The 16812-nt window shown below is 35.6% G+C and overlaps 1 protein-coding gene across 1 annotated transcript; it reads right to left on the bottom strand.

Moving 5' to 3' along the window:
- Positions 1 to 3948: 3948 nt before the first annotated feature.
- Positions 3949 to 4878, bottom strand: LOC125175370 (olfactory receptor 5K4-like). Its single transcript, XM_047875860.1, has one exon. The coding sequence runs from the start codon at positions 4876 to 4878 to the stop codon at positions 3949 to 3951; it is 930 nt and encodes a 309-aa protein (XP_047731816.1).
- Between the last annotated feature and the right edge of the window lie 11934 nt (positions 4879 to 16812).

Consider the following 16812-nt stretch of genomic DNA (forward strand, 5'->3'; position numbering starts at 1 on the left):
AGAAGAATGTGTATTCTGTTACTTTAGGGTGAAATGTTCTGAATATATCCATTAAATCCATCCAGTCCAGTGTGTCATTCAAATCCATTGTGTCCTTGTTGATTTGCTGTTTAGACGATCTGTCCATTGTTGTAAGTGAGGTGTTGAAGCCCCCTACTATTATGGTATTATTATCAATGTGTTTCTTTATGTTTGTGATTAATTGATTTATATATTTGGGTGTTAGCACATTTGGAGCATTAATGTTTACAATTATTAGATCTTAGTGGATAGACTCCTTAATTATGATATAATGCCCTTCATCTCTTGTTACAGTCTTTGTTTTAAAGTCTAGATTGTCTGATATAAGTATGGCTACCTCATATTTCTTTTGGCAACCATCATTCTATTAGCATGATAGGTGGTTCTCCATCCCCTTTCAATCTGAAGGTGTCTTTAGGTGTAAAGTGAGTCTCTTGTAAACAGCATATAGATGGATCTTGTTTTCTTATCCATTCTGTTACCCTATGTCTTTGATTGGAGCATTTAGTCCATTGTCATTTAGAGTGAGTACTGAAAGATATGAACTTATTGCCATTGTGTTGCCTGTAGAGTTGGAGTTTCTGGTGGTGTTCTCTGGTCCTTTCCAGTCTTTGTTGCTTTTGGTCTTTTTTTTTTCTTCCCATCTTTCCTCCCCTCAGAGAGTCCCCCTTAAAATTTCTTGCAGAGCTGGTTTAGTGGTCACAAACTCCTTTGATTTTTGTTTGTCTGGGAAACTTTATCTCTCCTTCTATTTTGAATGACAGACAACCTTACTAGATCAAGAATTCTTGGTTGCATATTTTTCTGTTTCAGCCTGCCAAGTTTCTGTGGATAGGTCTGCAAACCTGATCTGTTTTCCCTTGCAGGTTAAGGACTTTTTTCTCCTTGCTGCTTTCATGATTGTTTCCTGAGTATTTTGTGAATTTGACTATGCTATGCCTTGTTGATGGTTTTTGTTGAATATAATAGGGGTCTTCTGTGCTTCCTGGATTTTGATGTTTCTGTCTTTCCCCAGGTTAGGAAAGTTTTCCACTATGATTTGCACACATAATGCTACTAACCCTTTTTCTCTCTTTTCATCTTCTGGTACCCCTATGATTCTGATATTTTTCCTTTTTAATGAGTCACTGATGTCTCTAATTCTTAAATTGCGTTCTTTTGCCTTAGTCTCCCTCTTTTTTTCTGCTTCACTATTCTCCATAAGTTTGCCCTCTATATTGCTGACTCACTGTTCTGCCTCATTCATCCTTGCCACCATGGCATCCATTCTAGATTGCAACTCAGTTATAGCATTTTTTATTTCATCCTGACTAGCGTTTACTTCTTTTATCTCCACAGAAAGGGATTCTAATGTATTTTCAACCCCAGCTACTATTCTTTTTATTGTGATTCTAAATTCTGGTTCAGACGTCTTGCTTGTATCTGTATTGATTAAGTCCTTTGCTGTCATTTCTTCCTGTTCTTTCTTTAGGGATGTTTCTTTCATTTCATCATTTTGAAGGAAGAAAAGGAATTAATAAGGTAAAAAAAAATTAAAAACAAATCACACAAAAAATAAAATAAATGATGCTAGATCCTAGGTGTGTTTTGGTCTGGTTGTTGAAAGGAGCTTCATAGATTAGAAAAAAGGGAAATATAAGAAAAGGAAAAAAAAGGAAAACGTTTGAAAATTTGAAAAAATGAATACAATGAAATAGAATAAAATGAAATGATTGAAATAAAATAGAATTTGAAAAATTTACAGAAAAGTAAAAAATATAGTAGAAAAAAATTAAAGAAAAATATTTTAATAAAAATTGAAAATAAAAATACTTTTTTTCTCTTTCTGTATTGAAGAATAAGAAAAGAAAAAGAAATTGAATAGATGGACCAGTGAACAGACCGAAATACGATTGAAATTACATTGGTTTCCCCTAGAAGTCAACTATGAAGCACTTTATAGTCTGTAAACTAAGCAGGTGGAGAGACTTGTGGTGTTCCTAAAGAGCAAGGTTGGCCCAGTTGGGTGGGGCTTAGTATAACATCTCTGTTCTCCACTAGATGGCGCTGCTTAGCTGACTGGGGTGGATTGTTGTGGCGCTTGTAGGTGTGTATGTGCATGCGTGGGAGCAGTGAAAACTGCGTCACCCAGCTATCCAGTCTCTAGTATTGGAACTTTGTTCTCCCTGATCAGTAATCACACACCCATCCCTTGTCTCTGGCTTCTGTCCACTCCCCACTCCTACACTGTCCATAACCAACCCCAGGCAGCACCTCCCTCCTGAGTTTTATCTTAGATTCACCTGACCCCTTACTTCTGAGGGACTGTGGCTTTGACCTGCTCTACCCCTCTGTAGGAGGGTCTCACTGAGCAATGGCCAGGTGCCTGCTGCACCCAGGAATGTTCACGGGACCATGCCACTGCTGATGCCCAGAGACTGTGGCTGGGTGTCAGCCTGCCCCAGAAAAGGTGAACGCAGTTGTGTTCAGGGATTATGGAACATCACAACACACATCTGGCACCAGGCTTCACCCTTAATGACCAGCAAATGTGGTTGTTTTCCTGGGTCCCCTGGGGTCTTTGCCTGTGGTGGGGGCAGGGGGGGTGGCACACACAGCCTCTACCAGATGTCTTCCCAGCAAGGGAACTGCCTCTCCCTGTGTGGCCTGAAGACCCCCAGACTTCACTCTACGCCTGGGGATTCGCCCCTCCCACCAGAGCACTGCCAAGTATGGAGCTGTGAAGTTTCACATTCTGCATTCCCCCTGTTTACAGAGTCTTAATGGAAGTTAAACCCTCTCCTTTCTCCTTTCTCCCTTTTTAGTTCAGTCCCTGGGGTTGTTTCCACTTTTCTACTTTCTCTCCAGCTGCTTTTGGGGGGTGTTTTTCCCCATATTTCCCCCTCTCCCCCTGTCTCCATCCTCTCTGTACAAGCAAAAACAGCTCCCTGCCCTCCCCGGCTTTTCTCTCCCCTAGTTTACCTATCTGCCCCATGTACCTGCTGTGTTCTGTGGTTCAGGTTGTGCAGATTGTTGTGTTAATCCTCAAATCAGTTTTATAGGCATGCAAGATGGTTTAGTGTTGATCTGGCTGCATCTCAGGAACTAGAGACACACAAAAAAACTTCCATGCTGTTCCGCCATCTTGGCCACTCCTCCACTCCAACAAACTTCTTATATGCACATCTCCATCTCAGAGAGATGTAAATTGCTATTCTATATTCCATAATACATAACATGATTTATTCTTTAAAAAAATAAAGAACCTTAATTATACTAAAAATTAAAGTAGATCTTAATCTGTTATAGCCAACTTGTTATAACTCATCGTTAACTGTTCTACAAAATGTATATGTGACTATATGTGTGTTCCTTCTCATTCCATTTTTTCCCATTCTTGGAGTCTTCTTCTAGATCAAACTTCATTATTTTAAATATACACAACTACAATTAGTTTGCTTCTAGCCTCTCTCTCCCCCAGACTAACCTACATGTATCTCCAAGGTCATTTTTCTGAATAGCAATTCATATTTTATTCTCCTGCCAGGAAATTTTTAATATTTCAAACATTCTACATAGGATCAGATATAATGTCCTCCATTAACTAGACAAGATGAATAAAGGTGACTGTTCTATACATTTAGACACTTAAACTTGATGTTATGTTTATTTATTATGGTTTGGAACAATAGCCTGACACAATTCAGTGAGAGTAATAACAATTGGTAATGAAAGTTACTATTGGATTTTCTCCTGATTTACTCTGGTAATTGTGGAATTTTCAGTAAGATAATGCCAGACAACTTTGAAATTACATTTATATATCTTTTAGCAAACACAGTCTAATGATTTAGAGATTAGTAGTTCATATAAATACAACTTTCTCTTTGTCCCTTTTCTATAAAACAGTTTAATGAATTAAAATCAGTTTTCCATAGAAGATGAAGTTTATTTAACAATATTATAATTCTTCATACATTTTTTAAGACCATTTATCACTTCCTTATTTCTTAAGCTATAAATAAAAGGATTTAATAAAGGAATTACAATTGTATAGAAAATTGCCACTGGTATGTCTTTATCCCCTTCTTCAAATGGTCTAATATACATGAGAAGACAAATGTAGAATATTGAGACAGATAGAAAGTGGGATGCACAGGTAGAAAAGGCTTTACCTCGCCCCTCTTTTGATGTAATTTTAAAAATTGTGAAAAGGATGCAAATATAAGAGAACAAGACAGTGGCAATGGTGAAGATTTGAATTGGCATTGAAAAAATATAGATCATTAGTTCGTTGATATAAGGGTCAGTACAGGAGAGTCTATAGAGTGGAAGAATATCACAAAAAAAGTGGTCAATTTGATTAGACCTGCAGAAAGTTAACCTTAACAGAAGCCCTACATGGATCATGGAATGCAGGTTACTAGCTATGAAGGTCCCTACGGTCATCTGAATGCAGAGTTTCTTTGACATCATGGTATGGTACTGTAGTGGGCTGCAAATGGCCACATAGCGATCATAAGCCATTGCTGCCAGAAGAAAGCAATCTGCAGTTTCAGCAAGGCAGAGAAAATAAAATTGTGCCATGCATTCATAAAGGGAAATCATTTTTCCCTCAGAAAAGAAGTTCTCTAACATCTTGGGGATGATGGCACAGGAACAACAGGAATCCATTAGAGCCAAGTTGCCCAGAAAGATGTACATTGGTGTGTGAAGACGATGCTCCATAGAAATCAATGCCACCAGGCCAAGATTTCCCACCATGGTGATTAGATAGATGGCAAATAACACCAAAAACAGGAGAATATTCAGCACTGGATGATCTGTAAATCCTATGAGGATAAACTCAGTTGTCAAAGAGTTATTTTCCTTAGCCATTCCTGGCTTTTCAGCTGAGATAGAAGTAAAGAAATGAAATTCTAAATTAGAGTGTGTTTATTCTTCCCTCTAATTTCCCCATATACAAAAAGAAAGAAGCTATTTTATTTTATTTTATTTTATTTTATCTTATTTTATTATTTTTTATTCTCAAGTTAGTTAACATACAGTATAGTCTTGGCTTCAGGAATAGAACCCAGGGATTTATCTCTTACATATGACACCCAGTGCTCATCCCAAAAAGTGTACTCCTTAATGCCCATCACCCATTTCCCCCATCCCCCTACCTCCATCAACCCTCAGTTTTTTCTCTGTATTTAACTCTCTTATGGTTTGCCTTCCTCTCTGTTTTTATCTTATTTTTCCTTCCCTTCCCCTATGTTCATCTGTTAAGTTTCTCAGATTCCACATATGAGTGAAATTATATAGTATCTGTCAAATTAACAACTCAGGAAACAACAGATGTTGGCGAGGATGTAGGAGAAAGGGGAGAACCTATTACACTGTTGGTGGGAATGCAAACTGGTGCAGCCACTCTGGAAAACAGTGTGGAGGTTCCTCAAAAAATTAAAAATAGAACTACCCTATGACACAGCAATTACACTACTAGGAATTTATCTGAAGGATACAAAAATGCTGATTTGAAGGGGCACATGCACCCTAATGTTTATAGCAGCACTGTCAACAATGGCCAAATTATGGAAAGACCCCAAATGCCCATCAAGTGATGAATGGATTAAGAAGATGTGGTACATATATATAAAATGGAAAGAAACTCTTTTTAAATCATCCTATACTGTTTCCTACAAACTAGCACATACACACTAGGTTAAGTCTGTGAGAAAAAAAAGTATCACAGATTGTGTACACAGGGATCATTTAAAAATGTCCAGTGTGAACTCTCAGGACATAAAGGCTTTTTCTGCATAAATTATCCAATGATAATGTACAGATTCCTAGACAGTATATATAATTTGACATTTCTAAAATTAGAAGACATTTTCTAATGGTATCTTTTTCCCCAAGGAAAGAAAAAATAAACATATTTTAGATACTATGGAATTGATATGATGTTGGAAATAAATTACTTTAGATATTTTAAATGTCTAAATGTATTATTTGTAAAACCTCACAGACTCACAGTGGATTTTAAAAATGGCTTCTTGGAGCACCTAGGTGGTTCAGTCAGTTAAGTGTCTGACTTTTGATTTCAGTTCAGATCATGATCTCACTGTCATGAGTTCAAGCCCATGTCACTCTCCACGCTGAGTCTCCCTCTCTTTCTGCCCTTCCCCTGCCTGCTCGTGTGCACTCACTCTCTCTCTAAAAAAATAAATACAAACTTAAAAATGGTTTCTCTAGCTTAGTATTTCTTCACAGATGAGCTTACCAAGAGATATTTTAAGCAATACCTATTCATCCTTTAAGACTGGGTAAGAATATAGGACATTTAAAATTTTTCTTCACAAGTTAATTTTGATACTGTTTTTATGTTTGTTTCAACATGTTCTAGATTCTATTCCTATATTGGCATGACACTTTCCTCTAAGAAGTTACTATTTTTTAATTATCCATTTATCCTAGTACTTTCTAGTTTTAAGTGTTTTACGTGCATGTCTAACATTATGAGATTTGGTTATCAAGTTTCCATTCACAATGTTTATATTCCTTATGATAAATACCTATCTTTTATCCTTTTATACTTCTGTAAAAACTAATGTTGTTGTTTTTGTGAATTCTATGAAGATTTTACATATATGATTATTTGTGTTTATAAACTCATGATTTAATCCACTATAGATTTATTAAAATTCAATGATCACTAAATTTATACTTATTATAGTTTAGCAACCATGATATTATCAGAAACATGCATTTTAAATAATGCTAAAATTATTTTTCTTTTCTTCCAAAGATTGCTGAAAGTCTTTGTCCTCATCATTTTTCAGATAGATAATTTTGGAGAAGAGCCTGTAGGTTGTTCAAAGTATATTGTTTTAAAAACATATATACTTGGTTAGCCTTTTTTTCTAGTTCTTATCCTTTGCTACACTAAATTTACTATACTATTTTTCTATTTGCTCACTTGGTATGGTAAGGTTTTCTGGAATTTTATCACTAAGGAGTTATAATCAAATGAATAAAATAAGTTGCCTTTTATGTTTTAGGTCTATAACACTGCAAAAAAATTTCACAATTATAGTGTTTTGGAAAAACTTAGTAAAAATATTCAAAGGCAGCTTTTTATCATTATTTTAGCAACATCTACTGGTAAATCACTACATGGAATCTGGTTTAGTTTTTGATAATCACTATTTTATAGAGAAGATACTGAATTAGAGTAATAATGAAAATTCATTTTATCTTCCTAGTTTAAAATGTAAATTATGCTACTGAATTAGAAATCAATTTTATTCTATCTCCCAGAATTATATTACAGAGTCATTTATAGCCTTACCTGTATATTTATTGGTAACACAATGATACTTTAGAAGTCAGGATAGGTCAGAAGGGTCCACTGTACTGTGTCTTATTATGGCTTTCCATAGTATCTTCAATTAAGAGACAAACCAAAAAATTATTAAGTAGATAAACATGCATCACAAATTAAAATGCTGACATATTTTAGGGAAATGCATATTTCTGCATTTTAATATTTTAAATACATTAGAAATCAGTTCTCATATTTTGAGTTCACTGACAAACATTTTATAGTAGCCGATTGGCCATGTGATATTTGTTATTAGAGAAATTAAGAATAAAAACCTTGCTCTTTAAAACATTTGGGAATAGATTACGAAGATAAGGTGACACTCTACCAGTAGGATGGTGACAATAATTATGTTAGCCTTAGGGCAAAATTAAAGTTTTACATTGGTTCTAAAGGGATTTCCTTTGCATTGGCATCAGGGTATTTCTGCAAAGACTCTTAACCTGAGAGACATGGTTCCCAAAACACAGATAAACCAAAAGGCATCAATTAAAGATGGATATCCTTTGGGATTCTGAAGTTAAATGAAATGGACATCACTCAAGTCAGCTTAAGTGTAATGTAGATTTTTCACAGGATCTCCTTCTCTCAAATCTTCTTTATTTGAAAACCGTAGTGAAGAGAAAAGAAATTCATGCTGATCACATAATAGACAAAGTAGGAGTTAAACCAAGATTGGGAGAGAGATTTGGATTTGTGGAAAAGAGGCAAAAATGTGATGTGATCAACCAGGGTTGCAATCTTCTTCATTCCCTTTGATGAATCTGACCAAATGCTGTAGATTCATTCTCTGAAAAAACTCAGACATTGTGTTGTTTTATTTCACTTATGCAACATAAGAGAACTTTTTTTTTTTTTTGAGAGAGAGAAAGAGAGAGTGTGAGTGGGGGAGTGAAGAGAGAGAGGGAGGGAGAGAATCTTAAGCAGGCTCTACTGCATGGAGCCTAATGTGGGGCTCCATCTCAAGACAGTCAGATCATGAATTGAGTCAAAATCAAGAGTCGAACATTTAACCAACTGAGCCACCCAGGCACCCCATATAAGAGAACTTTTTGACTAGTTTTCCATATCCATCTTTTTCTATTGTACATATGCTCTTATGGACTGGAAATGTTTTTAGCTGTTCATTACTCTCTAAACCAAATCTTTGTCTTTTGTCTCAGTCTTCCAAGGACTCCATAGACTGGGTTTATATCACCTGTGACTTTATTTTCTACCATACACCTCTAAGACTCTTATCTTCAGAGACATACTTATGAATTTTCTATTCATTGATGCACTGGAGCTACATCCTGACTTAGAATATTTACTCAGAATTGACTTCTTTGCTAAAATGCCCTCTTTGACCTCCTACTCTGTCCAAGTCTTATTCAGTCTTTATAGGAGTTCTGATTCTCTGCATGAAGACATCTTCAATTTTCTGATCTGCAAAAATACTTATTGTCTTTATAACACAAAGAGCTCTTAGCCAAGTTTCCCTTATATATTTGTCCAGCTGTTCTCATATGAAAATTGTTTATTCTCAGGGGAGATTTTCTTTTTGACTTTCCATACTGCACATCTCTTATAGTTCCAGATAATATAGGTACTCAAAGAATGATTCTTAAGTTGGTTGCAGAAATTTCAATTAAATTAAATTCAACATGTATAGAGTGATTACTATAATAAACAAGTCATTGGGTCAGCATTGAGTCGAGAGTAGCTCACAGTCAGGCGAGGGTTGGGAAGCAAGCTTCATAGATAAATAAGAAATAATCCTAATGTAGCTACCAACTTAGAGAGTAAAATCACTTACACAAATGTATATAGAACAGCTCAGACCAAGTTAAATATCAAAACGAACTATAAGCAAGTTTTATGGGAACACAAAGAAGAACATAACTTATAAGACTAGGGGAAGACATTTCAAAGAAATGACATTTCGTGTGATTCTTGAAGGATAAATTAGATTTCACTAAGCAGAAAATATTTTTATAAGTTTTTTTAGGCTGAAGGAGGATCATGATTAAAGGTAAAAGCATGGAAGTTTCAAAATATAGGCATATTTAAGGAATGGGGAGTAAGCCAGGACATCCAGCCAGTCTGGATGCATGCTAGGATAGGAAGAGGAGGTAGGAGTTTCAGGTTGTAACTGGTTCTGCTTCTGCCCCCTCCATTTTGATCACACCAATCTCTCACCAAGATCAGACTCATCTCCTAATCACCGAATCAAAAGCACATTTGTCAATTATTATCTTAATTAACTATATTATATAGAATTATTGACCACACTCTGAAACTCATTGCCTTATCAGGGTTCTGTGATAACATTTTTTGTATCTACATCTCTTCCCCTTCCCCGACCCCATGGCATGTTTTGTATTAGATTTTCCTTTCCTTACAAATACACATTTGTTGAAATAGTGTATCCTTGAGTACATTTACAAAATCATGACACTTTGTTTTAAAAACTAAGTGCTAATTTTTTAAAAGGATTTTCCCAATATTTAGCTAGTAAATTTCCATATTCCCTTGCAATCAGCTGCTCTAATGAGACTGTGCTTAATTTTTATTTATTTTTAAAATGATATAAACCTCACTGAAATTCTCTGGAATATTTTCATGTAGGTGAGAAAATTCTGTTTCCAGGTTTTTAAATTTTTTTTAATGTTTTTATTTATTTTTGAGAGAGAGAGAAAGAGAGATACTGACAGTGAAGGAGGGGTACAGAGAGAGGGAGACACAGAATCCGAAGCAGGCTCCAGGCTCCGTGCTGTCAGCACAGAGCCCCACACGGGACTTGAACCCATGAACCATGAGATCATGACCTGAACCGAAGTCAGACGCTTAACCGACTGAGCCACCCAGCCACCCCCTATTTCCAAGTTTTTAAGAAAATATATGCAGACATGAGGGGCGCCTGGGTGGCTCAGTCAGTTGGGCGTCCAACTTCAGCTCAGGTCATGATCTCACAGTTTGTGGGTTCGAGCCCCACATCAGGCTCTGTGCTGATCTCTTGCTCAGAGCCTGGAGCCTGCATCAGATTCTGTGTCTCCTTCTCTCTCTGCCCCTCCCCCACTCACACTTTGTCTCACTCTGTTTCTCAAAAATAAATAAATGTAAAAAAAAATTTAAAAACAAATATATGTAGACATGAAAAATTTTAGTATGTTATTCATATAACTTGCCCAGAAAATCATATCAGGATATACGGAAACGTCCCAAATATATTTTCAAAATTCTTCCTTTTGAAAAGCAGTTGCTTTTTACTTAACTATCATATTGATATCAGAGGACAAAATAAAGATGTTAATGACTTATAAAACATTTGTTGAATAGGGACTTACCAGATAATAGAGCAGCACATTTAGAACACTTATCTTTTATTAGCAGAAAAATATATAACTCATCTTAAATTCAGCAACTCTTTTAAGTATTAGCATGATAATACTTAGTTGAGTGAACCTCTCAACTGTACATGGTCACTTGTCTCATTTTAGGAGTTCATAAAGATCAAAAATATAAGAAATAACAAGTATTGGCAAGGATGTGGAGAAAAAGGAACGCTTGTGCACTGTTGGTGGAAATGCAAACTGGTGCAACCACTGTGGAAAACAGTATGGAGTTTCCTCAAAAAATTAAAAATAGAATTACCATATGATCCAGTAATTCCACTACTGGGTATCTATCCAAATTTTATGCTAAGCGACATAAGTCCATCAGAGAAAGCCAAATACCATATGATTTCACTCATATGTGGAATTTAAGAAACAAAACACATGAACGTAGGGGAAGGGGGGAAAAGAGAGGGATGCAAACCATAAGAGACACTTAACTATAGAGAACAAATGAAGGGTTGCTGAAAGGGAGGTGGGTGGGGGATAGGCTAAATGGGTTATAGGTATTAAGGAGGGCACTTGCGATGAACACTGGGTGATATAAGCAAGTGATGAATCACTAAATTCTACTCCTGATACTATTATTACAATATATGTTAACTAAGTAGAATTTAAGTAAAAACTTGAAACATTAAAAAAAATTTAAAAACACAAAAAATATGAAAACACTAATTCATAAAAACATATGCACTCCTATTTGCAGCATTATTTATAATAATTAACAGAAGCAACCCAAGTGTCCATCCATAGATGAATGTACAAAGAAGATGTGTGTGTATGTATATATATACACACACACACACACACACACACGATGGAATATTATTCAGGCATAAAAAGAATGAGCTCTTTCCATTTGCAACAATGTGGATAGAGCTAGAGGGTATAATGCTAAGTGAAAGAAGTCAGAGAATGTCAAATATATTGTTTCTCTCATATGTGGAATTTAAGAAACAAACAAAATATTCTCTTAAATATAGAGAACAAACTGGCGGTTGCCAGAGGGGAAGTAGGTGGAGGGATGAGTGATAGAGATAAGGGGATTAAGATTACTCTGGTGGGCACTGAGTAATATATAAATAATTGCATCACTATATTGTATACCTGAAGCTAATACTGTATATTAATTATATCAATAAAAAGATTTCATATAGAATCTCATATATTAAAGATCCTTTTCATAAAATTTAACCATATTAATGACATCCTATATCTTTTTGTGAGCTGTTTGCTTCAGCTTCTGTGCTGCAGTAGCTGGCCTCTGATGAAAATGATTTTTGAATGGAGAGGTATTTCTTACATTCTAATTCATTTATTCACCATGCAATAGTTCTTAATTATAAAGGTATTTTTTTTAACTTGTTGCTATATTGTTTTTCTCTACTATTTCCACCAATTTTTAAACCAGTGCAGATAATTTTTACTGCATAAAGAGAAACAAGCATTTCACCACTGATACGCAGATCTTACTCAATTTTCAATGGGGTTATATCCTGATAACTCATTATAAGTTGAGAAAAAAAATCATAACTTGAAAATATCCTAAGTCAAAAATGCATCAATACACCTGATGCATCAAAGCTTAGCCTAGCACACCATAAATGTAACCAGAACACTTGAATTAGCCTATGGTTGGGCTAACAGTTTATTTTATAATATTTCACAATACAGTGTTGAATATCTCATGGAATTTATTGAATACTGTATTGAAGATGAAAACCAGAATGGTTGCATGTGTACAGAATGGTTGTTAATGTATTGGTTCTTTAGCACCCTGAGTGCATGACTGGCTGGGTGCTGCAGCTCATTGTTCTGGTCAGCATTAGGAGAGTGTATTCCACCTCATATCCCTAGCCTGGAAAAAGAACAAAATCCAAAACTTGATGTGCAGGTCCTACTGACTGTGTATCACTTTTATACCTTCCTAAATTTGAAATATTACAAGTCAAACTATTGTTAAGTGAGAACTATCTGTATGACTTTTCATTTTTACTTAAAAAATTTTTTTAGGGGCGCCTGGGTGGCGCAGTCGGTTCAGCGTCCGACTTCAGCCAGGTCACGATCTCGCTGTCCGTGAGTTCGAGCCCCGCGTCAGGCTCTGGGCTGATGGTTCGGAGCCTGGAGCCTGTTTCCGATTCTGTGTCTCCCTCTCTCTCTGCCCTTCCCCCGTTCATGCTCTGTCTCTCTCTGTCCCAAAAATAAATAAAAACGTTGAAAAAAAAATTTTTTTTAATGTTTTTTTAAATTTTTGAGACAGAGAGAGACAGGGCATGAGCAAGGGAGGGGGAGAGAGAGAGAGAGGGAGAGAGGGAGAGAGGGAGAGAGAGAGAGAGAGAGAGAAACAATCTGAAGCAGGCTCCAGGCTCCAAGCTGTCAGCACAGAGCCTGACATGGGGCTCGAACTCACAGACGACAAGATCATGACCTGAGCCACCCAGGCACCCCTCATTTTTACTTTTAAGTAAGTAACCTCAATAAGGGCTTCTTAACTTTTATCATTTGATTAAATTTATAAAGTAATGGAATGAGCATTGCATAGTGATAGTTGGCAATCGCTGATCAGCTGCTTTGCTTTAGGCACTCTTCTCACTCATAAAATTTATAACATTCCTGTGAAGTAAGTTATATTATGATTCCAATTCTATAGATGAGGAAACTAAGACACACAGACACGAAGTAAGGTCAAGTAACCACCCCAGGTTCTATACTGTATAAGTCACAATATTTGTAAGATTTGAACCCAGTAAGTTTGACTCTAGAGCCCAGGGTCCTACTGCTAATCACCATATTATATTGTTTTATGTTAAATGATATTAAATACAGACTTGTAAAAAATCTCAAGTTTTTCATGCCCTCAGTGCATTTTAAAAAATGTTTGTATATTAATAAGAGCAATAGTTCTGTTTTCAATAGCTGATATCACAAAGCACATTTCAGGTTGAGTTTCACTATTAATGATAGTAGATAAAAACTCAGATATCTGAAGAAGTTCTTGATAATTGTCACATATTCTTTACACCTTTTTCAGATGACATTAGAATTATTAGTTTTACCTCCAAAACTGATAAAGTGCTTATAAGGAATTTAAGGGAAATGTCAGTTTGACCATTTTCTTCCTTTTCCTCCTCTTCTTCTTAGCTATATGTAGATAATACCATTAATTTTGAACATTTATTTGCAGAAATATATTTAGGTCACTTGAACATTTCATAGAAAAGTTGAGTTAAAATTAAGATAAGATAATCTGTGAAGTCATTTATCTGAGCACACGTAAACTACTGTATATCATGAAGGCTGAAAACAAAGAAACAAGCATGGAAGTCACTACCAATACTTGCAAGTACAGAATTCCATCTTGTTTCTCAATATATCTCACATACCATGACTCACACATAACTAGTTGGCCCAGTGCCCTTTCAGAGAATCACTAAAATTTGTTCATCTGTAAAGGAAAATCAATCATTTATAGATTTTCACTGAACAAAGGCAAGGCAAGATTTACAAAAGAAAAAAAAAGCTATGTGAACTATGAAACTTAAATTTCTCCTTGAGCAAGCTAGTTGTCCAGTTAATATCAGGGAGATCAGTCTGTTCTGAGATAGACTGATTAACATGATTGGTTTTTTCTGAAAAATTTTGTGATCTGACCTAAAAAGTATATATGGCATGAGCATCTATGGTTAATGGCTCCTTGGGGCTTTGGGTTGCCTTCGCCCCACCTCCTCAGTTAAATGAAGACTGTATTATTTCCTCATTATAATTCCCTCCTTTTGGTCACTCTCAGCTACAAGAGCAATCAAATTCATCAAGAGAGCTTCAGCATCATGTTGATGCAATATTAGCAACTGAATGTTAGCTCCTGTAAATGGTTAGAAGTAACATTTTAAGCACATGGATATTAGTACTGAACAGAAAGAATTATGAAGACTAAGAGGCTGAATATACAATGAATATACAATAGATAAAAGTAGAACTCCTACCCACAGTCTTCAGCAACCTGTATCAGAAACTGATCCTATATGTATGTATGTATGTATGTATATATATATATATGAAATTTATTGTCAAATTGGTTTCCATACAACACCCAGTGCTCATCCCAACAGGTGCCCTCCTCAGTGCCCATCACCCATTTTCCCCTCCCTCCCACTCCCCATCAACCCTCAGTTTATTCTCAGTTTTTAAGAGTCTCTTATGATTTGGCTCTCTCCCTCTCTAACTTGTTTTTCCCTTCCCCTCCCCCCATGGTCTTCTGTTAAGTTTCTCAGGATCCACATAAGAGTGAAAACATATGGTATCTGTCTTTCTTTGTATGACTTATTTCCTATATTTTCAATAAATCCAGAAAGCCAGCCTGTTATAAGTCAGACTTGTAGGAAGTCAGACTGCTGCCTCTAGTAACAATCCAGGAAGTTAAACGATAACTTCTGTAACAATCATCAAGTGACCAGGACTTAATTACAATTAGCTTTCTAATTTTTGTCTCTGTTTCTAACTTAGAATAAGGCAGAGTGCCCAATATATACCCATGATCCATCACATAGGATGCCTCACTTCCAGTTAGCCCACCTACAGCTTCCTCATGCCAGTAGTCTTCAATGAAGGCAAAACTGAAGCCTTTCCTTTTTTCCACTATAAAGTTTCCCACTCCTTATATGCCTTTGAGTCTCTGCCAAAACAAAAGTGATGGCAGCTGACACCCTTGCTACAGCGAGCTCTGGATAAATAGCCTTTGGATTTTTTTATTTGGTTGCTCTTTGTTTATTTCCACTGGATAATGACTGATATTATGAAACATTTGGAATGCACTTTGTACCTTAATTAACTGGTAGCTATGCTTTAACTGAAGTGTGCAGCTTATCATTGGGTATCATATTAACCCAATCTTGCCAAGGCAGCAATTAGTTGAGATCATTCCATTATCTAGAACTATTACAGCTAATAAACCTATCCTAGTCTGTAGGTGTCTCAGATATGTCCTGGTAAATTACCGTATCAATAAAATATGAAGTAACCAGGAGATTTGTTTTACATACATAGAAAGGTCAGATAATAACATCAAAATATGCATTTTGCATCAGAATATAGTGAAAGTCAACCTGAAATGTACCTTATGATACTAACTATTGAAAACAGAATTATTGCTCTTAATACTACGTAAACATTTTTTTAATGCACGCAGGGCATTGTTGAGTGTTGAGATTTTTAAAAACTTGAGATTTTTAAAAAAATCTGTATCTGATGTTATTTAACATAAAACCGTATAATATGGTGATTAGGAGTAGGACTATAGTGCAAATATTTTTCTTCTGTTCCATACTTTTCCTTTTCATCATGTGGATTGTTTCTTTTGCCATGCAGAAGTTTTAGTTTGAAGTAGTCCTGCTTGTTTATTCTTGCTTTTGTTGTTTGTGCTTTTTGGCATGACATCCAAATGATCATTGGCCAAGACCACTATCAGGAAGCTTTTTCTTATGTTGTTTTCTATGAGTTTTATGGTTTCAGGTCTTACATTTAAGTCTTTAATACTTTAATCAGTTTTTGTGAGTTGTGTAAGGTAGGGATTGAATTTCATTCTTTTGCATGTGAACATCCAGTTTTCCCAGCATTATTTATTGAAGAGATTATCTTTTCCCCTATTAAGTATTCTTGGCTCTCTTCAAATATTAATTGAGTTTATGTGTGGGTTTATATCTGGCTCTCAGTTCTGTTTCATTGATTTATGTGTCTGTTCTTATGCCAGTTCTATACTGTTTTGATTACTATAGATTTATAGTTTGAAATCAGAAAGTGTGATGCCTCCAGTTGTATTCTTATTTCCAAGATTACTTTCACTGTTGGAGTCTTGTGGTTCCATCCAAATTTTAGGATTCCTTTTTATTTTGTGAAAAATGCTCCTGGAATTTTTATAGGAATTGTATTGAATCTATGGATGACTTCAGGTAGTATGAACATATTAACAATATTAATTCTTGCAATCCATGAACATGAGCTATTCTGTTTATTTGCGTATTTTCCAATTTCTTTTATCAATGCCTTATAGTTTTCAGTGTACAAACTTTTCAC

The sequence above is a fragment of the Prionailurus viverrinus genome, chromosome C2 (genome assembly GCF_022837055.1).
Source record: "Prionailurus viverrinus isolate Anna chromosome C2, UM_Priviv_1.0, whole genome shotgun sequence".
In the NCBI taxonomy this organism is placed as follows: domain Eukaryota; kingdom Metazoa; phylum Chordata; class Mammalia; order Carnivora; family Felidae; genus Prionailurus; species Prionailurus viverrinus.